At 46.8% G+C, this 25,746-nt stretch overlaps 1 protein-coding gene across 1 annotated transcript in view; it reads left to right on the forward strand.

The window, feature by feature from the left end:
• The window catches only part of LOC135515932 (filamin-C-like), a 96,861-nt gene extending 71,883 nt beyond the window's left edge, over nt 1-24,978 (forward strand). Inside the window, exons 22-48 of the mRNA XM_064939809.1 lie at nt 3,086-3,259; nt 5,029-5,191; nt 5,510-5,670; nt 6,811-6,978; nt 7,100-7,223; nt 7,491-7,647; nt 8,815-9,004; nt 9,151-9,174; nt 9,326-9,573; nt 12,691-12,783; nt 13,271-13,370; nt 13,464-13,604; nt 13,694-13,822; nt 14,044-14,217; nt 14,316-14,477; nt 14,695-14,898; nt 15,908-16,060; nt 16,216-16,338; nt 16,597-16,851; nt 17,542-17,811; nt 20,236-20,373; nt 20,495-20,610; nt 22,045-22,177; nt 22,503-22,679; nt 22,922-23,140; nt 23,515-23,727; nt 23,879-24,978. Coding sequence (XP_064795881.1) covers nt 3,086-3,259; nt 5,029-5,191; nt 5,510-5,670; nt 6,811-6,978; nt 7,100-7,223; nt 7,491-7,647; nt 8,815-9,004; nt 9,151-9,174; nt 9,326-9,573; nt 12,691-12,783; nt 13,271-13,370; nt 13,464-13,604; nt 13,694-13,822; nt 14,044-14,217; nt 14,316-14,477; nt 14,695-14,898; nt 15,908-16,060; nt 16,216-16,338; nt 16,597-16,851; nt 17,542-17,811; nt 20,236-20,373; nt 20,495-20,610; nt 22,045-22,177; nt 22,503-22,679; nt 22,922-23,140; nt 23,515-23,727; nt 23,879-24,066 — 4,397 coding nt within the window. The 3' untranslated portion in view covers nt 24,067-24,978. The remainder of the gene's footprint in view (nt 1-3,085; nt 3,260-5,028; nt 5,192-5,509; nt 5,671-6,810; nt 6,979-7,099; nt 7,224-7,490; nt 7,648-8,814; nt 9,005-9,150; nt 9,175-9,325; nt 9,574-12,690; nt 12,784-13,270; nt 13,371-13,463; nt 13,605-13,693; nt 13,823-14,043; nt 14,218-14,315; nt 14,478-14,694; nt 14,899-15,907; nt 16,061-16,215; nt 16,339-16,596; nt 16,852-17,541; nt 17,812-20,235; nt 20,374-20,494; nt 20,611-22,044; nt 22,178-22,502; nt 22,680-22,921; nt 23,141-23,514; nt 23,728-23,878) is intronic.
• Nucleotides 24,979-25,746: the final 768 nt, after the last annotated feature.

A 25,746-nucleotide genomic window follows, 5' to 3' on the forward strand; every position in this document is an offset into this window, starting at 1 on the left:
CCCTGCTGTTCAAAAGACTGGCTGCATCCAAATTGGCACCCTGTTGCAAAAGAAGTGCTCTATATAGAGAATTTACAGCTAGTCTAACTCTTGACTGAGTTCAGGCCAGCCATTACATCAAACACAGGGTGAGTTTCACAGTAAAGCAAAATTAACCAAGAGCTCTGGCCAAGAGACTTCCATCTCTTCTCTATCCCGCTGTCATTCCATTGTGTTTCAAAGCATAAAAGCAGTCTTTCCTGCCTTTATCCCTCCCCTTGCTTGTCCAGCGCTTACTCTCTCTCTGTCTCTCTCTGTCTCTCTCTGTCTCTCTGTCTCTCTCTGTCTCTCTCTGTCTCTCTGTCTCTCTCTGTCTCTCTCTGTCTCTCTCTCTCTCTCTCTCTCTGTCTCTCTCTGTCTCTCTGTCTCTCTCTCTCTGTCTCTCTCTCTCTCTCTGTCTCTCTCTCTGTCTCTCTGTCTCTGTCTCTCTCTCTCTCTCTCTCTCTCTCTCTGTCTCTCTCTCTGTCTCTGTGTCTCTCTCTCTCTGTCTCTCTCTCTCTGTCTCTCTCTCTGTCTCTCTCTCTCTCTCTCTCTCTCTCTCTCTCTCTCTCTCTGTATACTTTATTGACATGGGAAAGTAAACACTTACATTGTCAAAGTGAACATATAGCGACGATGGTCAAAGACAGCAATATACTAGACTGTTTGTAATTCATTCTTAAGAGACTAAGCCGTTGGGGGGCGGGTTCTAAGCTGACATATGGAATTGTTTTAAGATGGTCATATCATGGATCATTTAGCTATTTATTTGGAATTTTATGACCCCTTTAGGTATAAAATATATATATAGAAATCTGTTTATCACTAACGAACATTGAAATTTACCCTGATTATTTGTGGGGGTTTTCCAGTAGGTGATATATTTTTCTTTTTCCTTTGTGTTAATTTGGGCAAGATTTTCTGAGTGCTGTCCTGAGGATTTGTTGGGTTGGTAGTGGTTAGTGAATTGAACCTCGGGCTTTTTTTTGGATAGTAATCAGAAGAGGGAATTGGCCTAATTCTGCTCTGCATGCATTGTTTGGAATTCTTCTCTGTAGTCTTAGGATCCTCTTAGAGAATTCCTCATGAAGTGTTTGAGTTTGGTGTTTGTCCCATTTGTCAAATTCTTGTTTTGTAAGCGGACCCCACACTTCCCTGCCTTTATAGTGCAATTGGTTCTATTGTTGATTTGAATATTTTGAGCCAGATCATAAATGGTATGTCTAACTTGAGAGATATTTTAATGGCATAGAAAGCCCACCTTGCCTTGGCTTTAAGTTCATTCACAGCCAGGTCGAAGTGTCCTGTGGAGCAGATTTTTTGGTCCCAAATGTGTAGGTGTTTGTGTTCCACATCAGTGGAGTCCAGTAAAAATGGATATCGGTTTCCCTGTCATCTGGATCTTTTCTGGAACATATAACGTTTTGTCTTTTTGAGATTGAGTGTCAGGGCCCAGGTCTGACAGAACTGTTGCAGATGATCTAGTTGTTGCTGTAACCCCTCTTTTTTGGGGGGACAGCAGCACCATGTCATTTGCATACAGGAGGTATTTTATGTCTGAGTGAGACCGGGGGCTGTTGATTTTTCTAGCGTTTTTGCCAATTCAGTAATGTATATATTAAATAGACTTGAGCTCCGGTCGTCCCCCTGTTTCTCTCTGAGTCCTTGGGAAAATAAATGTGTATGTTTATCTCCAATTTTGACTATTTCTACACATTGATTTGATGACGTCACACAGTGTGTTTTTCTACCTACACCACTTTCTATTCATTTGAGAAAAATGAATGCCTTCATGCCAAATGAAATTAAATACTTTTTGGAAATCCACAAAGCAGGAGAAATGTTTTGTTTTGATTCTCATGTTTGACATTTAGGGTCTGAAGTTGGATCATTTGGTAAATATTCAATTAGATTTTTGCTCAGGATATTGTGTAGTAATATGCTGTTCATGATGGCGCAGAGTATTTTTTTTGCCAGGTTTCTGTTGACACAAATGCCATGGTAATTGATTGGATCAAATTTGTCTCCATTTTCAGTCCTTGGTTCCAGATGTCAGGGGAAGAGCCTACACTCAAAACCTGACTAATAGAGTGTGGCAGTGCTAAATCTGTGGTCTGTGTATTTGATCATTTCCCTCCCTCCCTCCCTCCCTCCCTCCCTCCCTCCCTCCCTCCCTCCCTCCCTCCCTCCCTCCCTCCCTCCCTCCCTCCCTCCCTCCCTCCCTCCCTCCCTCCCTCCCTCCCTCCCTCTCTCTCTCTCTCTCTCTCTCTCTCTCTTTCCTTCTTTCTCTCTCTCTGTCCTTTCTCTCCCAATCCTATTCTCTCTCCCCTATCTCTTTCTGTCTGTAGAGGAAGGAAAATAAACTGACAATTAGCCGTAGCGACCTGACTACTTGACTGACATTACTGGCCTGCACAGCCCTCTCTGGCTTTGATTAGACTTTGACGATCCTGATTGGCCATGTCTGACAGTGAGGGGTTGTAATTGCTTTGTGATTGGCTGGATGTGTTCCTGATTGGCAGTGATTGGCTGGGCTTTTAAAGCCAGTGGAATCGATACTGCAGACGCAGACGTGCGGCTTGCAATGGAGGTTTATGTTAACTCAGACAGACCTGCTGTCGAATTAGTCTCACCTTAGATCCCTAGGGATAAGTTCTAGATAGAAAGGGGGAGAGAGAGAAAGAGAAATGTGTGTCTATCGCATAGAGAGAAAGAATATGTGATCAGAGTGCAGAAGGCTGCTGAGGGGAGGACGGCTCATAATAATGGCCGGAACGGCGCAAATGGAATGGCATTAAACACATGGAAACCATGGAAACCATGTGTTTAATGTACATGATACCATTCCACTGATTCCACTCCAGTCATTACCACAAGCCCGTTCTCCCAAATGGAGGTGCTACCAACCTCCTTTGGATCAGAGAACGAGGGACAAAGACAAAAGTACAGACAGACAGACAGACAGACAGACAGACAGACAGACAGACAGACAGACAGACAGATCACCTGTGAGAGACAGACAAATCAACCAAGCTCCACATACATACTGTATCTGTGTTGTCCAAAGGGGTCCTGAGGGAGGTGACCACCCATTTCATTGTGGATGCCCGTGCCAAGAGCAAGACCGGGGGCAGCCATGTCAAGGCCCGCATCGTCAACCCTACAGGCGCCAACACAGACGCCTACATCACTGACAAGGGGGAAGGCACCTATAGAGTGGAATACACTGCCTATGAGGATGGTAAGGCTGAGTCATGCATCTGCACCAAGAATGTTATGTACATTATGATGGAGCAGAATATCAGGCACAATGTATTATCTACCATTCATAACACCAAAACTCATTGGAAAGTCATTCGGTTGCCTTGGATGTTATTGTACCTGAATGAGCCCAGAGCCGCCTCAGTACACCCATCTGATTGACTTATAGCCCCTCTGAGGCCTGAAGTGAGGGAGTCTGGGTAGCCTTGGGGCTCACCTTGTTTTATGAATGTTTTTCCAGCACGTCGTAATTCCACAAAAATAAACCAAGTGGCTTTCATAAAACTAACTTTTTTCCCTCCCCTTTAGCCATGGGGAAAAGAGCCAAGCTCAGCTGTTCTGCCCTTCATGACTTTAACATACTCTAGCCTGCCAGGAAGCAGTGTGATTTCTCCCAGTGTAGGCCCCTCGGCGCATATTCACCAAGTGGCTATGAGTAGGAGCACTGATATAGGATCAGTTTGGGGGGGGGGGGGGGTCTGATCGTAGCTCAGCACTCATACTGTGATATAATTTGTGAATATTTGTGAGTTTATTGAGAAGTGGGAGGGGGTTGATGTGTGTATATATAGGCCCAGGTTGTTGAGGACACAAGGGGGAAAGAGAGCACACACTTTGAGATCACTTGGAAAAGGGAGAGAGAAGATCAGAGAGACACACAGAACAGAACGAGGGAGGATAAGGAGGAGGAGGGAGAGAGGAAGGGGGAGAGGGGAGAGAGAGAGAGGGAGGAGAGAGAGGGGGGAGAGAGAGAGGGAGGAGAGAGAGAGAGGGGGGAGAGAGAGGGGGGAGAGAGAGGGAGGAGAGGGAGGAGAGAGAGAGAGGGAGGAGAGAGAGAGGGAGGAGAGAGGGAGGGAGGGGGAGAGGAGGGGGAGAGGGAGAGCGAGAGAGGAGGGGGAGGAGAGAGAGAGGAGAGGGGGGGAGAGGGAGGAGCGAGAAGGAGGAGGGAGAGAGGAAGGGGGAGGGGAGAGAGAGAGAGAGAGAGGAGAGAGGGAGGAGGGGGAGAGAGAGGGAGGAGAGAGAGAGCGAGGGGGAGAGGGGAGAGAGAGAGGAGGGGGAGGGGGAGAGAGGGGGGGAGCGAGAAGGAGGAGGGAGAGAGGGAGGGGGAGAGGGGGGGGGAGAGAGAGAGGGAGGAGCGAGAAGGAGGAGGGAGAGAGGAAGGGGGAGAGAGAGGGAGGAGTGAGAAGGAGGAGGGAGAGAGGAAGGGGGAGAGAGAGAGTGAGGAGCGAGAAGGAGGAGGGAGAGAGTAAGGGGGAGAGGGGAGAGAGAGAGAGGGAGGAGAAAGAGAGGGGGGAGAGAAGGAGGAGAGAGAGAGGGAGGAGAGAGAGGGAGGGGGAGAGGGGAGAGAGAGAGAGAGAAGAGGGAGAGAGAGAGGAGGGAGAGGGGGGAGGGGGAGGGAGAGAGGGGCGGGAGGGAGAGAGGTATTAGTAGCCAGTGTAGGGGATGTTTGTTACGTTCAGGCCTCAGCCCGCTGGATTGGGGGACAGAAATACACAACCTTGTGGCAACCTCTTTGACATCGACTTTTCAAAATGAAGTTCACACACACATACAGTTTTTGTAGCAGTTTAGTAATCTAATCAGTATTCCCCTAGCGATGGCCACCGTGATTTGTAGTTGAGATTGGGTTTTTGGAGGTCACACTGCTTTCAACAGAAAGTAGTCCAATGTGCTTTTGTGTGTGTGTGTGTGTGTGTGTGTGTGTGCTGTCTTACTGTGTGTGTGTTCTCTCCCTGTGTGTGTGTTCAGGGATGCACCTGATTGAGGTGCTGTATGATGATGTGGCGGTGCCTAACAGTCCGTTCCGTGTCCCGGTAACGGAGGGTTGTGACCCCAGCCGCGTCAGAGCCTACGGTCCTGGTTTGGAGGAGGGCCTGGTCAACAAACCGAACCGCTTCACTGTGGAAACCAGGTACACACAATAACTTACTTATGTAATCATCATCCTTACCATGTGGAACATAAGGCTTCTATCAGAGAGCGCCACTGCATCCTTTTGTCACTGTGTTCATGGGGTACACACTGGACACAAACTGGGGTTAAAATTAGATGGTTGAAATGGGGTGGAAGTAGGGTGAGAAAGGTTAAATGGTGTGGCAATTTTTTTTCTCAGTTATGAGATACTGGTTTGTTTCAATTCAGCATTTAGGTAAAACATTCTTCTCTTCTCCCTCTTCACCACCCCTCTCTCTTTCTGTCCCCCTCTCTCCGTCCCTCCCTCCCCGTCTAGGGGTGCAGGTACAGGGGGTCTGGGCCTGGCCATCGAGGGTCCATCAGAGGCTAAGATGTCCTGTAAGGACAATAAAGATGGCAGTTGCAGTGTGGAGTACATCCCCTTTACCCCGGGAGACTATGATGTCAACATTACCTTCGGAGGCTTGCCAATCCCAGGTACTTTGTGGAAAGAATTTAAACTATTCTTGATTGTGTTGATAAAGAGTTTTGTTAGTGTTATGGAAGATGTTTTGATTGGTCTCGGCTTTCTAAAAGGTACGTGTATCGATGTACACTAGACCTGTGTATACCACATGCTATAAGTATGGAATGAGAATGTTTCGCTTGGTCAGAGAGGAAGAAGTGAAGCGAGATGTTTACTCTGCCCAAAATCTGTCCATGAAAATAAGCCAACGAAGAGAGGAATTTTTGTATGGAGGTCAGAGAGAGTTTAATTGCTCATTTGTTAGGTGAGGGTTATTTGATCGAATAGAAGATTTGTAATGGCTAGCTTGTTACGAATGCACTGATATAAGTGGACGCATGTGGCATTTTGGCAACTTTAAAAAAATATATGTTTATCGGAGTTGTGCATGTCATAGAAATAGAGGACTCATCATGGATATAACCAGTTTTAGCATGGACATTGCCATTGAGGGCTTCCCAATGACTGTATATATGAATGGACAAAACCATTGATCATGTGACACCTTTCATTCCTATGTGAAGACTCAATAGTGCTTGGAAGTCAAATTAAGTCCGTTAAGATGGCGTCTCATGGAGACATAACATGAGCAGTTTGAGCTACTCCAGGAAGTGACGTTGCATGCTAACTCAGTGCTCCCCCCTCATTGAGTAACTCAAGTTGAAGGCCGGCCGGGGTACTGGAGGAGCCTTTAGGAACTAAATTACCCTTATAGCAATTTTAAAATAGTCGGTTCCAGGACATACATCTGTTTTATTAGAAGCAATTATTGGAACTATGATTTTCTTTACATTTCTATGGCCTGTTGTAAACATGCAGATCTGCCCTCTCATTGGCTAGAATGGTCCCATCTGATCTCGTCTTCCCCTGCCTGCTTTCCATCTTTGAGGACATGTATTTCCATTGTTAGAGCGGTCACTCGAATATCTTGTCAATACAGGGCCTGTTTAACACATGCTACAAGTATGTAATGAGAATGTTTTGTTTTGTCAAGGCTTTCAAAGAGGGCTTTTACATAAACCAATGAATACTCATCAATGTACACTTAACCTGTATACCTAGAAGTGTGCAATTCCATCCTGTCTGTGTGTGTGTGTGTGTGTGTGTTGCAGGGAGTCCTTTCCGTGTGCCAGTGAGAGAGCTGGTGGACCCAAGTAAGGTGAGGTGTTCAGGCCCAGGGCTGGGTAGTGGAGTCAGAGCCCATGTTCTTCAGACCTTCACTGTGGACACCAGCAAGGCTGGCCTCGCCCCTCTGGGAGTGGTGCTGTACGGACCAACTGGTAAGAGGAGAGAGAAAGAGAGAGACACACACACAGACACCCCCCTCCCTCCGCACACACCAAATAGCTTTCGTTTTAAGGTTTCAGACTGTGATCAATATTTAATTACTTCCCACCTCAGGAGTGGCTGAGCCACTGAACATCACAGATAATGGAGACGGAACACACACAGCGACCTACACCCCGGCCAAGGATGGCCCGTACACCGTGTGTGTGAAGTACGCTGACCAGGAGGTCCCTCGCAGGTCAGAACAGCAGGAGGTGGAACCAAACTGTGATCACAGAGAAACATCTTTGATGTTTTCATCAAATCTTTGTACTGACGACGCAATGTTTTCATCCCTCCGTCATTCTCTCTTGATGCTCTTTTCCTTTCTTGAAGTGGAAATTCATTTGAACTGAAACATTTAAATCCTTGAGAGATTGAAATCTTATGTCTTGCTTGACCTTTCATGAATCGTTCAGTCGTGACACTCCTTTCTTTCAAATGATGTTTTTCTCTCTCTCTGCAGTCCGTATAAGATCAAGACATTGCCTGCTCATGATGCCAGTAAGGTGCGTGCCAGTGGGCCAGGTTTGAATGCCCAGGGTGTGCCTGCCAGCCTGCCCGTGGAGTTCACCATCGATGCCCGCGATGCTGGCGAAGGCCTGCTCACTGTGCAGATACTGGTGAGTCACCTCTTCCTCTGTCACTTCCTCTCTAGACAGGAAACTCTCATACACTGTGAGCTCAGCCATTGAAATCCCTATTTAAAACCTCAAATACTTTTTCTTTAACCTTAAGATGATAAACATCTCTTCAAGCTCCCTGTTATGATTCATACTTATTACCGAATTGGACATTTCTACCTTATTTTCTTATTGTGTGATAAAAAAAAAACATGTCAAGTCAGCCCCTCCACCCATTCTACCCATTCCTTTCTCTCTCCCCCTCCCTGATCTGGGATGTGGTTGGGTTGTGGCTGTGATGTGTCTGCCTGTTGACTTGTCTGCAGGGTCCGGATCGGTCCAGGCGCGAGGCCTCAGTGTTTGTGGAGGACTGGGGCAGGAGGGTATGGGAGAAGCATATAGTCAAGGGGACCATACCCTTCAGTATTCTTAAGAAAGGCTCCGTAAGGCCTGCTCTTCCTTTTTCTGGCCTCTTCTCTTTCACCCCGCCCGCTGTCTGCCGTCTCCCCTCGCCCCTCGCCCTCTTGTTCCCCTTTCGTCCCCTTCTTCCCTAGTCCCCTCGTTCCTTTATCCCTTGTCTTTTTTGTACTTGCTGAGGACCCCGGGAGGATTATTTTGTCATCTCTGTCTCCTTTCACTCTCCTCTCTTCTTACCGTGAGAGAGGAGGGAAGGGATTGTAAACCAGATCAAAAGGGATTGTAGACCAAAGTTAAAACAATGCATAAACAAAGGATTAACTTGACTCCCTGGCTGAACCTTCACTGAAACAGTTGTGGTTCTGTGATGAGTTGGGACAGTACACATCAGTACAGGGAGGAACAGGGATCTCTTGGATGTTGGATGTTTGAAAGTGAACGTTTCTCCTTAGCAGTAGTACACATGAAAGACATTCTCCATCCCCTCAATGTCCCTCCTCCCCAGTCTGTGTGGACTGACCTCCATTGGGTTTGGCTAATTGGCTAATGTGGTTTTCTTTATCCCACTAACTGTAGAAAATGGCGCTTCCCTAAACATAGCACCACCCATTTTCAAATATAATCACTCCCATTGTTGCATTGTGCACAGATTAGTGTAGCGTCATGTTGAAAAGATGACATACATAGAAAAGTTACAGTTTGCATGAGTACACACACTCACCCACTCATACCATATCCCTATACCTGTAGGACCCAGAAGGCAAGCCAAAAAAGGCCAACATCCGTGACAACAGAGATGGGACGTACACAGTGTCCTATGTACCAGACATGACAGGGCGCTACACCATTACCATCAAGTATGGAGGAGACGAGATTCCCTACTCACCCTATCGTATCCATGCCCTGCCCACTGGAGACGCCAGCAAGTGTCTGGTCACAGGTCAGTGAGAGGACTATTTGTAAATGTATATCTATACTGTATATTTCTATGGTGGAAGGCCTGGATAATCATTGCTCTGATGAGGTAGCTTGAGTGGCTTTAACCCATGAGGGACCATAAACGACCGTTTTATTTTCTATTTACAGTTTCCATCGGAGGACATGGATTGGGTGAGCATTTGTAAACATGTTAACTCTTCTGAAAACTAGCATGCATATCAGTATATGTACAGCATGTGATTATATTGACTTGATGTTAGTGATGACGGGATAGTTTCAGTAGTTTTGTATGGTCTCCTTACATGTCAATCACTCTTGACAGGTTCAGGCCTCGGACCCACCATCCAGATCGGCGAGGAGACTGTCATCACCGTGGACGCAAAAGCTGCTGGGAAGGGAAAGGTGACATGTAAGGTGTCGACGCCAGATGGGGCGGAGCTAGACGTGGACGTGGTGGAGAATTCCGACGGAACTTTTGACATCTACTACACGGCTCCGGAACCTGGGAAATACGTCATCACCATCCGCTTTGGAGGAGAACACATTCCAAACAGCCCCTTCCACGTGGTGGTGAGTACTTTCTGGTACTACAGTACGCACAGAATCATGGGTACTGTAGTCCTTACCTGAATTTGTTGGGAAAGTGGTGTTTGTTTGTCAAAGTGTTGCCATAAATGTGATTCATTCATTGAATGTCTTCTGTAACATTATGATGTGACACAATGTTGTGTGATCTCTAGGCTTGTTCCCATACAGTAGGTTTGACTCATATCACATAACAGTAATTACAAACTGTGTGGTTTGAGCCCTGAATTCTGATTGGCTGAAAGCCATGGTATATCATAACATATACAACAGTTTTTTTTGTTTTTTTTGTTTCACTGCTCTAATTACGTTGGTAACCAGTTTATAATAGCAATAAGGCTCCTCTGGGGTTTGTGATATGTGGCGAATATACCACGGCTACGGGCTGTGTCCAGGCACTACGTGTCCAGGCACTATTGGCCAGGCACTACGTGTTCAGGCACTACTTGTTCAGGCACTACGTGTCCAGGCACTACTTGTCCAGGCACTACTTGTCCAGGCACTACGTGTCCAGGCACTACTTGTCCAGGCACTACTTGTCCAGGCACTACGTGTCCAGGCACTACTTGTCCAGGCACTACGTGTCCAGGCACTACGTGTCCAGGCACTACTTGTCCAGGCACTACGTGTCCAGGCACTATGTGTCCAGGCACTACTTGTCGGCACTGTCCAGGCACTACTTGTCCAGGCACTACTTGTCCAGGCACTACTTGTCCAGGCACTACTTGTCCAGGCACTACGTGTCCAGGCACTACGTGTCCAGGCACTACTTGTCCAGGCACTACTTGTCCAGGCACTACTTGTCCAGGCACTACTTGTCCAGGCACTACGTGTCCAGGCACTACGTGTCCAGGCACTACTTGTCCAGGCACTACGTGTCCAGGCACTACGTGTCCAGGCACTACTTGTCCAGGCACTACTTGTCCAGGCACTACTTGTCCAGGCACTACTTGTCCAGGCACTACGTGTCCAGGCACTACTTGTCCAGGCACTACTTGTCCAGGCACTACGTGTCCAGGCACTACTTGTCCAGGCACTACGTGTCCAGGCACTACGTGTCCAGGCACTACTTGTCCAGGCACTACTTGTCCAGGCACTACGTGTCCAGGCACTACTTGTCCAGGCACTACTTGTCCAGGCACTACTTGTCCAGGCACTACGTGGCACCAGGCACTACTTGTCCAGGCACTACGTGTCCAGGCACTACTTGTCCAGGCACTACTTGTCCAGGCACTACTTGTCCAGGCACTACGTGTCCAGGCACTACTTGTCCAGGCACTACGCGTCCAGGCACTACGCGTCCAGGCACTACTTGTCCAGGCACTACTTGTCCAGGCACTACTTGTCCAGGCACTACTTGTCCAGGCACTACTTGTCCAGGCACTACTTGTCCAGGCACTACTTGTCCAGGAACTAGGCGTGTCCAGGCACTACTTGTCCAGGCACTATTGTCCAGGCACTACGTGTTCAGGCACTACTTGTTCAGGCACTACGTGTCCAGGCACTACTTGTCCAGGCACTACTTGTCCAGGCACTACGTGTCCAGGCACTACTTGTCCAGGCACTACTTGTCCAGGCACTACGTGTCCAGGCACTACGTGTCCAGGCACTACGTGTCCAGGCACTACTTGTCCAGGCACTACTTGTCCAGGCACTACGTGTCCAGGCACTACGTGTCCAGGCACTACGTGTCCAGGCACTACGTGTCCAGGCACTACGTGTCCAGGCACTACGTGTCCAGGCACTACTTGTCCAGGCACTACTTGTCCAGGCACTACTTGTCCAGGCACTACTTGTCCAGGCACTACTTGTCCAGGCACTACTTGTCCAGGCACTACGCGTCCAGGCACTACGCGTCCAGGCACTACTTGTCCAGGCACTACTTGTCCAGGCACTACTACGCGTCCAGGCACTACGCGTCCAGGCAGGATTTGTCCAGGCACTACGTGTCCAGGCACTACTTTTCCAGGCACTACTTGTCCAGGCACTACTTGTCCAGGCACTACGCGTCCAGGCACTACGCGTCCAGGCACTACTTGTCCAGGCACTACTTGTCCAGGCACTACTTGTCCAGGCACTACTTGTCCAGGCACTACTTGTCCAGGCACTACTTGTCCAGGCACTACGCGTCCAGGCACTACTAGTCCAGGCACTACTTGTCCAGGCACTACTTGTCTAGGCACTACTTGTCCAGGCACTACGCGTCCAGGCACTACGTCGTCCAGGCACTACGTGTCCAGGCACTACTTGTCCAGGCACTACGCGTCCAGGCACTACGCGTCCAAGCACTACGTGTCTAGGCACTACTTGTCCAAGCACTACTTGTCCAGGCACTACGCGTCCAGGCACTACGCGTCCAGGCACTACTTGTCCAGGCACTACGCGTCCAGGCACTACGCGTCCAGGCACTACGCTTCCAGGCACTAAGTGTCTAGGCACTACTTGTCCAGGCACTATTGGCCAGGCACTACTTGTCCAGGCACTACTTGTCCAGGCACTACTTGTCCAGGCACTACGTGTCCAGGCACTACTTGTCCAGGCACTACTTGTCCAGGCACTACTTGTCCAGGCACTACTTGTCCAGGCACTACTTGTCCAGGCACTACTTGTCCAGGCACTACGCGTCCAGGCACTACTTGTCCAGGCACTACTTGTCCAGGCACTACGTGTCCAGGCACTACGTGTCCAGGCACTACTTGTCCAGGCACTACGTGTCCAGGCACTACTTGTCCAGGCACTACTTGTCCAGGCACTACTTGTCCAGGCACTACTTGTCCAGGCACTAAGCGTCCAGGCACTACGCGTCCAGGCACTACGCGTCCAGGCACTACACGTTGCGTCGTGCGTAAGAATAGCCCTTAGCCGTGGTATATTGGTCACATACCACACCTCCTCGGGCCTTATTGCATAAATGTATTACACCGTTCTATGATAACATAGGAGTTGCGCATGGTGTGCCACTTACATGAACCTACGATAATCCTGAAGGATTACTATAACTATGTACGCATGTTGATTTCTAAATTACCCATAGAAATACGATGAGTAATTCATCGATTTCTATGACGTTTTCCTAAACGTGTGTCTTACCCTCCCCACCAGGCCAGTGATACCGTCCCTATAATAGAGGAACCGTGTGACAAGCTCCAGTTACAACAGCCCTACCAGGCCTACCAGGGCTACCCCCCTCACTGGGTATAAACCTACCCCAAACCCCGCCTCACCCCACCCACCCTGCCAGCACTTACCTCCACCCTCTCCTTCAGCTTACCCACCTCCTTCATATCCCAACGCCATGAGTCCTACTTTACTTTCCATGCATCTCAAAAACTGTGTTGCTTGTCCTCAGATGCTGCTCGCAAATAATCATTGTATGTCCACTTCATTTCTGTTGTGCTTGTCTACTTTATGGCGATAGCCATTGAGCATCTATATGTCTGTTGTGTGTAACTCTTTCGCATCGCTTTGACTGTTTTCTTTCAGCTTATCTTCATATCGCTCAGGCCTTCAAAGCCTGGACTCTCGCCTGTCCTGTCAGCCCAGAGTCAGGGCCTTTGTCTGGGCTGTGCTTTCACCTCCATTCCCTCGTACTGTCCCTGAGCAGAGAAATAGACCAGAATGCCAATGTTAATTTAATCAAATCAAATCAAATCAAATCAATTGAATAATTTCCCTTTCATAGGCCACAGAAGAGCCCGTCACCCCCGGCGATATCATGGAGCCTATGCTCCGCCCCTTCAACCTGGTCATTCCGTTCACAGTTCAGAAGGGAGAGATCACAGGTGAGATTTAACTGATGTCTGACACTTGTGTGTGTGGTGTTTCCTGTGTTATGAATGATAATAATTTACCGGTGTGTGTGTGTGTGTTTTCAGGTGAGGTGCGAATGCCCTCAGGTAAGACAGCCCATCCTAACATCACAGACAACAAGGATGGGACAGTAACAGTGAAGTACGCCCCTACAGAGAAAGGCCTGCATGAGATGGACATCAAATATGACGGAAACCACATCCCAGGTACATATTGCATAGAGAAACACACACACACACAAATTCAATACAGGAAGTAGATCTATAATTGTTTGTTTCATACTGTTCCATCACAGGAAGTCCCCTCCAGTTCTATGTAGATGCCATTAACAGTGGTCATGTGACAGCCTATGGTCCTGGTCTGAGCCACGGCATGGTTAACAAACCTGCCACCTTCACCATCGTCACGAAGGATGCAGGGGAAGGTAAGGAACTAAACAAAATAATACCATACACTACTGTGCTATGGTCAAATTCTATCATGGGATTAAAAATGGTATTCAAACAATTCTCAAAGTCTTCAATCCCTTTCCCCTGCCTGATTTTCCTCCATCCCTCTCTCACCCCTTCTGTCTCCCCTGACATTCCCCCATCTCTCCTCACTTCTGCTCTTCCTGTCTTTCACTCTCTCCCCTCTCATGTCTAGGTGGTCTGTCCCTGGCGGTGGAGGGTCCCTCTAAGGCAGAGATCAACTGTAAGGATAATAAGGATGGAACCTGTACTGTGTCCTACCTTCCCACTGTACCAGGAGACTACAACATCATCGTCAAGTTTGACAACAAACACATCGCCGGCAGCCCTTACACTGCCAAGATCACAGGTATTGACAAGCCAAATGTTGTAATCTTTAAATGCATGATTTGCTTTTCATTTTCTCGCCTTCATTCTTGTTCTCTCCTGTCCGTCTCTCCCCTGTAGGAGATGACACTATGAGGACATCCCAGCTCAACGTCGGCACGGCAACAGACGTGTCATTGAAGATCTCAGAGACAGACCTGAGCAGCCTGACAGCGAGCATCAGAGCACCGTCGGGCAACGAGGAACCCTGCATCCTCAAGAGACTGCCCAATCGACACATCGGTGAGCCACTCACCAGGCCCGGGTCCCAAAGTTTATCAATCTATTATTTAGTCAGTAACACAACTGTTAGTTGTGTAAACCTCTTTTTGTTGTGTCCAATGAGACCTGGTAAGATGGCAGCAAGGGTAAACGTCTGTATGTTTGAACCATAAAGAGGCACAGATATAGTCATTCCATGTACCTGATTGCGTTCTCCTCTATCCGTCCTCCCCTCTAGGTATCTCATTCACTCCTAAGGAGGTAGGGGAGCATGTTGTGAGTGTGATGAAGAACGGGACGCATGTGACCAACAGCCCCTTCAAGATCATGGTGGGCCAGTCAGAGATCGGCGACGCCAGCAAGGTCAAGGTGTTTGGCCAGGGACTGGTGGAGGGACACATCTTTGAGGTGGCTGAGTTCATAGTTGACACCAGGAATGCAGGTGAGGGTGTTTTCATTGGTATTCATTGTGACAAGTTCACGATTGGACATTATAGAGGGTTAAGATAACATTCAACTTTAGACGTTCAGAAGTTTTAAATTAATCGTTTTTGCTGTGTGTGCACTGTAAAAGGGTTGCCGTGAATGTGTCAGTAACTTGCATGCAGCTCATTGGCAAGTAAGTTACTGTGTTTCATATTGCAGTACACCTACTGTTATCTAACTACTGTATCAAAGCAATGACGTAATGACACACAGTACAATACCGTATAATTGACTGTATTATACTGTAAAAATGTAAATGATACTGTAATCGTAATGAATAAATGGATGGATGAAAATCATTGAGGGGATTAGGATTTGTATTTGACAGTATTTTACTGTAATTACATGTGACTGGTGTAAGGAGATTGGCTGCTACGTAGATAATGTGTTTTTCTTTACAGCATAGCAATGAATATTTGGTGTTTTATATCACTTGCATTTCTAGAGGCCTTAACAAAAACCACCCACTAGTGGTCAAAAGCTTTTTGGCACTCCAAAAATCCAGTACGATACTGTATTCTGTGGGATAGATTTACAGTACACTTAACTTGTTTTTGCGGTAAGTGCTTTCTTTATAATGTATGGTTAATCCAAAATTTCTTTGGGATTTACAATAATATACTGTACTTTTTTTACAGTAATTTACAGGTAACAGGCTGCCAGTAAGTTACCGTAAAAACAAGTTATGGTTTTTACAGTGTACCATTCAAAATACAGCAATAATTTCCCTGTCTACAGAATGTTCCCACAATGGACCATCATTTACAGTATGCTGCAGTAAAATGTTTCACATATTTTACTGTTAATAATACTCAAAATGGCTGCATAAATTACAGTTTTCCATTAACATGTGGATAGGGCTGGTGTAACCAACACTAATCTTCTACTGTGGCATCTTCTCTCATCCCTCTACTCTTCTCATGTCTTGTCCCTCCCTCCCTCTTCTCTCCCTTTCTCACTATCAGGTTATGGTGGTCTGGGCCTGTCTATCGAGGGTCCCAGTAAGGTGGATATTAACTGTGAGGATGTGGAGGATGGTACCTGTAAGGTGACCTACTGTCCTACTGAACCAGGAAATTACATCATCAACATCAAGTTCGCCGACCAGCACGTCCCAGGTGAGTTCAGGTGGCCTCGGGTGGCCTCGGGTGTCTTACAACATGCCTGTATACAGTTCAGCTCCTATCTAAGCAGACTTATCTTGCTATGGGTGGTCTTGCATTTTTTTGTCTGATTTGGGTTCCTGACAGGCTGTGATTGGTCTATCCCACAGGAAGTCCTTTCACAGTGAAGGTGTGTGGTGAGGGCAGGGTGAAGGAGAGCATCACTAGGAAGAGACATGCTCCATCCATTGCTACTGTGGGCAGCACCTGTGACCTCAACCTCAAAATACCAGGTGAGAACCGTTATTGTCTGTGTGTGGTCAAGGATTGGGATTCCAAAAAGTCTACTGGCTCTCCTCCTTTCTATCTACCATCCCCCCTTTTCTCTTGTCTTCCTCTCCTTGCACAGTCACATGCTTTCACATACCTTTCCTACACACTGTTGTGACCCCTTGCTTGGTCTTCCTACTGCATAGTTCTATTTTCATCTCTTGCCCTTTCTTCCTCCTTCCCTCCTTCCTTCCCTCCTTCCACCCTTCCACCCTCTGTAGGTAATTGGTTCCAGATGGTGTCGGCCCAGGAGCGGCATACGCGCACGTTCACGCGCAGCAGTCACACGTACACACGCACGGAGCGCACAGAGATTAGTAAGACACAGGCGGGGGAGACCAAGCGGGAGGTGCGCGTGGAGGAGAGTACCCAGGTTGGGGGAGACCCCTTCAGGGACGTGTTTGGAGAGTTCCTGGGTAGTCAGAGTCTCACAGGCTTCAGTGGGATACCAGCCACTACCAGACAGCCTCAAGAGGGTGTGTGTGTGACACAAGAGGGTGTGTGAGGCCTGTCTAATGCCGATTAATTGATTCGGAATGTGTGTGTTTTGTGTGGTGTGTCCAATTTGGCTATGCTTTTTTGTTTTAATCCAGAATGATAAATACATCTAGAATACAAATGTATGTCAAACTACTGCTTGATTAAGTTTAATAAAAAATGTAAAAAATTGCATGATACAATGATGTATGTAAATAGTCCATTTTATAAATCTGGTGTTAGCATGTCTGGATATTAATGTGTATGCCTTTGTGTGTGTTGAGTTGGGGAGTCGCTCCATGTTTCTCCCATTGTCCCAGATTGGAATTTACAGGAGGGCGTTTAAAGGAGAGAGCACAGATGGAAAATCTGAGCAGTTCATGGCTGTCACCTCTGTGACCCAGCCATCTTACTCTGACATCACACAGAGCCAGAAACTGAGCCACACACCGCTGAATCCACATCTCAGTCTGACTAACCTCATACAATCTCTATGATTCTCTACTGCCCCTACTGACAACCTGAATGTTTGAAGAGTGAACAGTATTTTGAAGTTTGTCTGAAGCACTTCTCCTCCTTGTGTCCTTCTCTCCTTCTCCTCTCTCTCTTTCTTCATCCCTCTCCCATATATTTATCTCTCCCCCTACTCTCTTTCCCTCTTTTTTTTTCTTTCCCTCCTCCCAATCCAGGTGACCAGGGGACCCAGGAGATGACGGCCCAGGTGACCAGTCCGGGGGGTAAGACGGAGGACGCAGAGATCATCGACGGCGAGGACAGCACCTACAGCGTCCGCTTCATCCCACAGGAGATGGGGCCCCACACGGTCAACGTCAAGTACAGGGGCCAGCATGTCCCCGGGAGCCCCTTTCAGTTCACCGTGGGGCCCCTGGGAGAGGGAGGGGCACACAAGGTCCGGGCTGGGGGCACGGGGCTGGATAGAGGAGTGGCAGGAGTGGCAGGTAGGTTGGCTGAGGGGGGCAGTAGAGCTCTCTTAGAAAGTGATAGGCTGGGTATGAAGCTTCTGAATAGGAGAGCCTTGCCTTTTCAGCCAGTCACTAAATGAAGGGCTATGTTGGGCTTTTGATCAAGATAATGAAACTATCCACATTTTTTTATTAATTTTTTATTTCACCTTTATTTAACCAGGTAGGCTAGTTGAGAACAAGTTCTCATTTACAACTGCGACCTGGCCAAGATAAATCAAAGCAGTGTGACACAAACAACAACACAAAGTTACACAAGGAATAAACAAACATACAGTCAATAACACAATAGAAAAAAAGTCTATATACAGTGTGTGCAAATGACAAGATAAGGGAGGTAAAGGCAATAAATAGGCCATAGTGGCGAAATAATTACAATTTAGCAATTAAACACTGGAGTGATAGATGTGCAGAAGATGAATGTGCAAGTAGAGATACTGGGGTGCAAAGGAGCTGAAAAATAAAAAATAACAGCATCGGGATGAGGCAGTTGGATGGGCTATTTACAAGATGGGCTATGAACAGGTGCAGTGATCTGTGAGCTGCTCTGACAGCTGGTGGTTACAGTTAGTGAGGGAGACATGAGTCTCCAGCTTCAGTGATTTTTGCAATTAGTTCCAGTCATTGGCAGCAGAGAGCTGGAAGGAAAGGCGGCCGAAGGAGGAATTGGCTTTGGGGGTGACCAGTGAAATATATCTGCTGGAGCGCGTGCTACGGGTGGGTGCTGCTATGGTAATCAGTGAGCTGTGATAAGGCGTGGCATTACCTAGCAAAGACTTCTAGATGACCTGGAGCCAGTGGGTTTGGCGACGAATATGAAGCGAGGTCCCGCTAACGAGAGCATACAGCTCGCAGTGGTGGGTAGTGTATGGGGCTTTGGTGACAAAACGTATGGCACAGTGATAGACTGCATCCAATTTGTTGAGTAGAGTGTTGGAGGCCATTTTGTAAATGACATCGCCGAAGTCAAGGATCGGTAGGATAGTCAGTTTTACGAGGGTATGTTTGGCAGTATGAGTGAAGGATACTTTGTTGCGAAATAGGAAGCTGATTCTAGATTTCATTTTGGATTGTGAGTCTGGAAGGAGAGTTTACAGTCTAACCAGACACCTAGGTATTTGAAGCAGTCCACATATTCCAAGTCAGAACTTCCAGAGTAGTGATGCTGGACGGGCAGGCAGGTGCTGGAGCGATCGGTTGAAGAGCATGCATTTAGTTTTACTTGCATTTAAGAGCAGTTGGAGGCCACGGAAGGAGAGTTGTATGGCATTGAAGCTTGTCTGGAGGTTAGTTACCACTGTGTCCAAAGAAGGGCCAAAAGTATACAGAATGGTATCGTCTGCGTAGAGGTGGATCAGAGAATCACCAGCAGCAAGAGCGACATCATTGATGTATACAGAGAAGAGAGTCGGTCCAAGAATTGAACCCTGTGGCACCCCCATAGAGACTGCCAGAGGCCCGGACAACAGACCCTCCGATTTGACACACTGAACTCTATCAGAGAAGTAGTTGGTGAACCAGGCGAGGCAGTCATTTGAGAGACCAAGGCTGTTGAGTCTGCTGATAAGAATTTGGTGATTGACAGAGTCGAAAGCCTTGGCCAGGTCTATGAATACAGCTGCACAGTATTGTCTCTTATCGATGGAGGTTATGATATCGTTTAGGACCTTGAGCGTGGCTGAGGGGCACCCATGACCAGCTCGGAAACCAGATTGCATAGCAGAGGCGGTAGGGTGGGATTCGAAATGGTCAGTGATCTGTTTGTTAACTTAGCTTTTGAAGACCTTGGAAAGGAAGGATAGGATAGATATAGGTCTGTAGCAGTTTGGGTCTAGAGTGTCTCCCCCTTTGAAGAGGGGGATGACTGCAGCAGCTTTCCAATCTTTGGTGATCTCAGATGATTTGAAAGAGAGGTTGAACAGGCTAGTAATAGGAGTTGCAACAATTTCAGTTGATAAGAAGGTCCAGATTGTCTAGCCCAGCTGATTTGTAGGGGTCCAGATTTTGCAGCTCTTTCAGAACATCAGCTATCTGGATTTGGGTGAAGGAGAAATGGGGAGGCTTGAGCAAGTTGCTGTGGGGGGTGCAGGGCTGTTGACCAGGGTAGGGGTGGCCAGGTGGAAAGCAAAAATGCTTATTGAAATTCTCAACTATCGTGGATTTATCAGTGGTGACAGTGTATCCTAGCCTCAGAGCAGTGGGCAGCTGGGAGGAGGTGCTCTTATTCTCCATGGACTTTACAGTATCCCATATTTTGGAGTTTGTGCTGCAGGATGCAAATTTCTGTTTGAAAAGGGTAGCCTTTGCTTTCCTAACTGCCTATGTATATTGGTTCCTAACTTCCATGCTTCTTTCCCTTTTGTATATACTGTTTAACTGACTGTCTGTGTTCCTCTGTAGCTGAGTTTAGTATCTGGACCAGAGAGGCTGGTGCAGGAGGTCTGTCCATCGCTGTAGAAGGGCCCAGTAAGGCAGAGATCAGCTTTGAAGACAGGAAGGATGGATCCTGCGGAGTGGCCTATGTGGTGCAGGAACCAGGTCAGACCAATATATTATACACACTACATTCATCTAATGTACACAACAACATACTGGACATATTCTACACCTGAAATCACAAGGTTGACTATGTGCCTTCTATCTCTCTTTCTCTCTCCAGGTGACTATGAGGTGTCCATTAAGTTTAATGATGAGCACATCCCAGACAGTCCCTTCATAGTCCCCATCGCCACTTTGTCTGATAACTCACGCCGCCTTACAGTCACCAGCCTACAGGTTAGAACACACACACATACACACACATATACACTACCTTTCAAAAGTTTGGGGTAACTTACAAAATGTCCTTGTTTTTGAAAGAAAAACATGTTTTTTGTGCATTAAAATAACATCAAGTTGATCAGAAATACAGTGTAGACATTGTTAATGTTGTAAATGACTATTGTAGCTGGAAAAGGCTGATTTTTAATGGAATATCTACATAGGTGTAGAGAGGCCCATTATCAGCAACCATCCCTCCTGTGTTTCAATTGCACGTTGTGTTAGCTAATCCAAGTTTATCATTTTAAAAGGCTAATTGATCATTCGAAAACCCCATTGCAATTATGTTAGCACAGCTGAAAACCGGAGCTCTGATTAAATAAGCAATAAAACTGGCCTTCTTTAGCCTAGATGAGTATCTGGAGCATCAACATTTGTGGGTTTGATTACAGGCTCAAAATGGCCAGAAACAAATACCTTTCTTCTGAAACTCGGCAGTCTGTTCTTGTTATGAGAAATGAAGGCTATTCCATGCGATTGGATGCCAAGAAACTGAAGATATCGTACAATGCTGTGTACTATTCCCTTCACAGAACAGCACAAACTGGCTCTAACCAGAATAGAAAGAGGAGTGGGAGGCCCTGGTGCACAACTGAGCAGGAGGACAAGTACATTAGAGTGTCTAGTTGGAGAAACAGACATCTCACAAGTCCTCAACTGGCAGCTTCATTAAATAGTACCCTCAAAACACCAGTCTCAACTTCAACAGTGAAGAGGCGACTCTGTCCAGTGTCTGTGTTCTTTTGCCCAGCTTAATCTTTTCTTTTTATTGGCCAGTCTGAGATATGTCTTTTTCTTTGAGATTGCTCTAATGTGGGTACTATTTAATGAAGATGCCAGTGGAGGACTTGTGAGGCGTCTGTTTCTCAAACTAGACACTCTAATGTACTTGCCGTCTTGCTCAGTTGTGCACCGGGGACTCCCACTCCTCTTTCTATTCTGGTTAGGGCCAGTTTGCGCTGGTCTGTGAAGTGAGTAGATCACAGCGTTGTACAAGATATTCAGTTTCTTGGCAATTTCAGACCTTATTCTGATGTCTGTCATTATTAGCGAGGACTGGAATGGTATTATACAGAGGGCAGAGTTCACTGCTATATGAATAGACACACCTGTCATAACCTCTTCTTGGATTTAAACCAGAGGTGGAACGTCATCTATATTTGAGTTGTAAATGAATTTAGAATAGTTTTATTAGTGGATAGATTTGGCAGGCCACTCTAAAATCTATATGCAGGCTGTGTGTGTGTTGAAGTTGGGGGGTGAGGTGGTTGGATAATTATTATTATTAGCTGCTTCTGCTTTAGAGGAAATGTGTTACCCCACACCCTGTCATCAGTCTGGCCACATGGGGCTTATTAGATCATTGACCTTTAACCTTTGCGATTGAAGGAGATGGGGTTGAAGGTGGGCCAGGAGGCGTCGTTCGCGGTGCAGTTGAACGGGGCGAGGGGGTTGATAGATGCTAAGGTTCACACCCCGTCCGGAGCCGTAGAGGAGTGTTATGTTACGGAGCTGGACAGCGGTAAGACATAGCACTTTACAAACTGACGATACAACAACTCACTACTACACAGTACAGAAAATATCCAAGATACTGCCTTTTCCACCAGATTGATTCAATTCCTTTGATAATTAAGAAAATGCATCAAGTCAAAAACCAGCAGTACACGCAGTAGTAGTATTTTACAGTAGAGGGCTTGTACAACCAAAGCACCAGGTGCTCATCCTACATAATAAAGAAGTTCATCTCAATTGCATGTCTTGCTGAATGAAAGGGTTCAGTAAGTAAATTGTGAATATTGTAAAATGTCGGCCATTTTAACCTTCCCCTTCCTGTTCCTCTGCAGACCAGCACGCCATCCGGTTTATCCCGAGGGAGAACGGAGTCCACTCCATCGAAGTGCGTTTCAATGGGAGCCACATTCCCGGTAGTCCCTTCAAGATCCGCGTGGGAGAGATCGGACAGGTCGGAGACCCAGGAATGGTGTCTGCCTTCGGACCTGGACTGGAAGGAGGAACCACAGGTATGAGGAACATTGTGTCCTACAAACACATAAAATAAGGGAGACAAATACGGTAAGGGTTTATTAGAATTTTAATAACACCGTTCAGTAATTTGGTCGTTTCAAATACCCAAAAAAGGCCTATAGACCACTGTAAGGAAAAATCCACAAAAATTTATAAACGACCAATATTGGCTCACGTGTCTCTTCTAACTCACCTCTGATTGGATGTTTTCCCTGTCCATCTCTGTCCCCTCCTGTAGGCGTGGCATCAGATTTTGTAGTGAACACGTGTAATGCGGGGTCGGGTGCTCTGTCAGTGACCATCGATGGGCCGTCCAAGGTCAAGATGGACTGTCAGGATTGTCCCGAGGGTTACAAGGTCACCTACACACCCATGGCCCCCGGCAGCTATCTCATCACCATCAAATACGGAGGACCATCCCACATCGTAGGCAGCCCCTTCAAGGCTAAAGTCACAGGTAAGTCCTCTTTAGAGCAACGCTACCCAGACACTAACATTTAAGTGTTGAGTCCAGAATGTGTTGATGGAGAGATGGCAAGTGTGTGTATACTGGTCTACTAAAGAGTCCTCAGACCTTGCTTGGTGTAATGAGTTGGAAGATTCCCTAGCCTCTACACACTCCTATTGTATTAGACATGATGTATTTGTCCAGAGGGCACCTAAGCAGTGTGTGTTTATATTTTATATGAGGAGAGATTATGCAACACGCCAGATGTGTTTATAGATCTTACGCAACCCCACTTATGCAATCCCACTCTCTCTTTCCCTCTTATTTCTTTCTCTCTCTCTCTCTTTCTCTCTTTCTCTCTTTCTCTCACTCTCTCTCTCTAGGTGCTCGTCTCTCTGGTGGTCACAGTCTACATGAAACCTCGTCCGTTCTTGTGGAGACAGTAACCAAGACGTCGTCGTCTTCGTCGTCGATGGGCGTGGCCTATGGCCCTAAGTTCTCTTCGGATGCCAGTAAGGTGGTCTCCCGGGGCGCCGGCCTATCAAAGGCCTTTGTAGGGCAGAAGAACACCTTCACGGTAGACTGCAGCAAAGCAGGTGAGAGGCAATGGTCATACACACAGGTGTGCACACACGCAGACACACAGGTGTGCACACACACAGACACACACGCAGACAACACACTGTACAAATGCACCCACATACACTCACACAAATACTTGAAATTACCGTATTTCATCCCCTGTAGGAACTAACATGTTGATGGTGGGGGTACACGGCCCAAAGACCCCGTGTGAAGAGGTCTACGTTAAACACCTGGGCAACAGGATGTACAACGTCACCTACACCGTCAAAGAACAGGGCAACTACATCCTCATCGTCAAATGGGGGGATGAAAATGTTCCCGGCAGCCCCTTCCATGTCACCGTCCCCTAAAATGGACTCATCCATCCCTGCTGTATCCCAGAATGGACTAGTCCAACACCCCCACAGACACACTAAAGATACAAAACTTTTTCCGTCTGTCCAGGGGGGAATTAATTTACCCATCATGCATTGTGCCAAATTACTCTGATAACTTATCCAGGTGACATCACAAAGATCTGAGGTGCCAATCCTACTATGTATGCGCCACTCCTATTTTCTACTCACCACCCACCAACCAGGCATCCTGTTGCTGTTTACTTTCAATGAGAGAGAATGTACAAAGAGAAGTCAAAAGTAAAATCATGTTTTCTGTCTGTATCGGCCTATGTTAGTATTTTCAGAGCACAAACACAGTATGCAGTCACCAACATGTGCTTTTTTAGCTAGTCCTCCAAAGGTATCCCCCACTGCCTGTACTGGCCTGGCCAAAATGGCTGCCTTACATGAGGGAAGATGGCTGTGATGTCACTGTCTGGGTCACAGACAGACAGACAGACAGACAGATGAGTTATTTACCTTTATTTATTCAGTCCTTTTATTTTCTTTGACAGAAAATGGTCTTATATTGTTTCAAAGGAGAAGGTTTCAGTCGATCTTAGAAACTATTCTCCCTCATACCGGGCCTTCCTGTGTCATTTCGGGTGTAACCATGGACACAGAGATGTGGTTGGCCAAGAATTTTGTACTGAGGAAGAGAGCACGGCATAGCAATCGGTTTATCGTGTGAATGTTTCATTAAGAAGTCCACAGAGAGATGCTACAGTGGAACAGTATCATTGAGTGACATTTTATAGTGATTTTATATGTATGAAAATGAACAGAAAAAACTCTTAATTGTTTGATATACTAACCTTCTGTTTGGTACGGATGTGCAGCCATAATAAAACGTTTAACTGCTAACTTTCCATTGAAAACCCAAAATGTGTTGTCTTGTGTCTTAATTTAAAGTGTGTGTTTGCGTGGGTGTATTTTTGTTTGCGTTCAAAAAAATGATGCCCAAAGCAATTTAGTATATTTAGTTGAGAACAAAGGTGGTCCTCTGTAGCTCAGTTGGTAGAGCATGGCACTTGTGACACCAGAGTAGTGGGTTTAATTCCCATGACCACCCATAATGTCATGTGTAATGTCAGAACACATGACTGTCACGTTGGATAAAAGTGCTCACTAAATGGCATGTGTTGTTATATTAGAGTTTTAGCATTTTGTATATCTGCACAACAGTACCACTGGCTGGTGATAATGGGCTATTACAGATGGTTGGTCAAATCACTCAGTTAAAATAGTGTTTCGCAACCCTGGTCCTCCAGTACACCGGTTAGTTGTAGGCTTGGACATACACACCATTCAGCTCATTAAGGGCTTGATGATTAGTTGACCAGTTGAATCAGGTGTGTTTGTCCAGGGTTACAATAAGCATGTGTACTGTTGGGGGTACTGGAGGAGCAGGGTTGGGGAAACACTGAGGTAGAATAAACTAAAATGTCGTGCTACCTGATTTTCTTATGGTCCTTAGGAAAACTGTAGCATCATTACAGAGCTTTTTCTTGTACTTCCTCCGTAAATATACTGACTACAGGAATGTCCGAGGGCAATATTACCACTGTGGGACTCTAATGGACCCCCTGATCCAGTGGAATCACGTTGTCATTACAGACCAGTGGGAGTTCAACCTTCAGCTGGGACAGAGGC

This window comes from Oncorhynchus masou, chromosome 27 (genome assembly GCF_036934945.1).
Source record: "Oncorhynchus masou masou isolate Uvic2021 chromosome 27, UVic_Omas_1.1, whole genome shotgun sequence".
Classification (NCBI taxonomy): domain Eukaryota; kingdom Metazoa; phylum Chordata; class Actinopteri; order Salmoniformes; family Salmonidae; genus Oncorhynchus; species Oncorhynchus masou.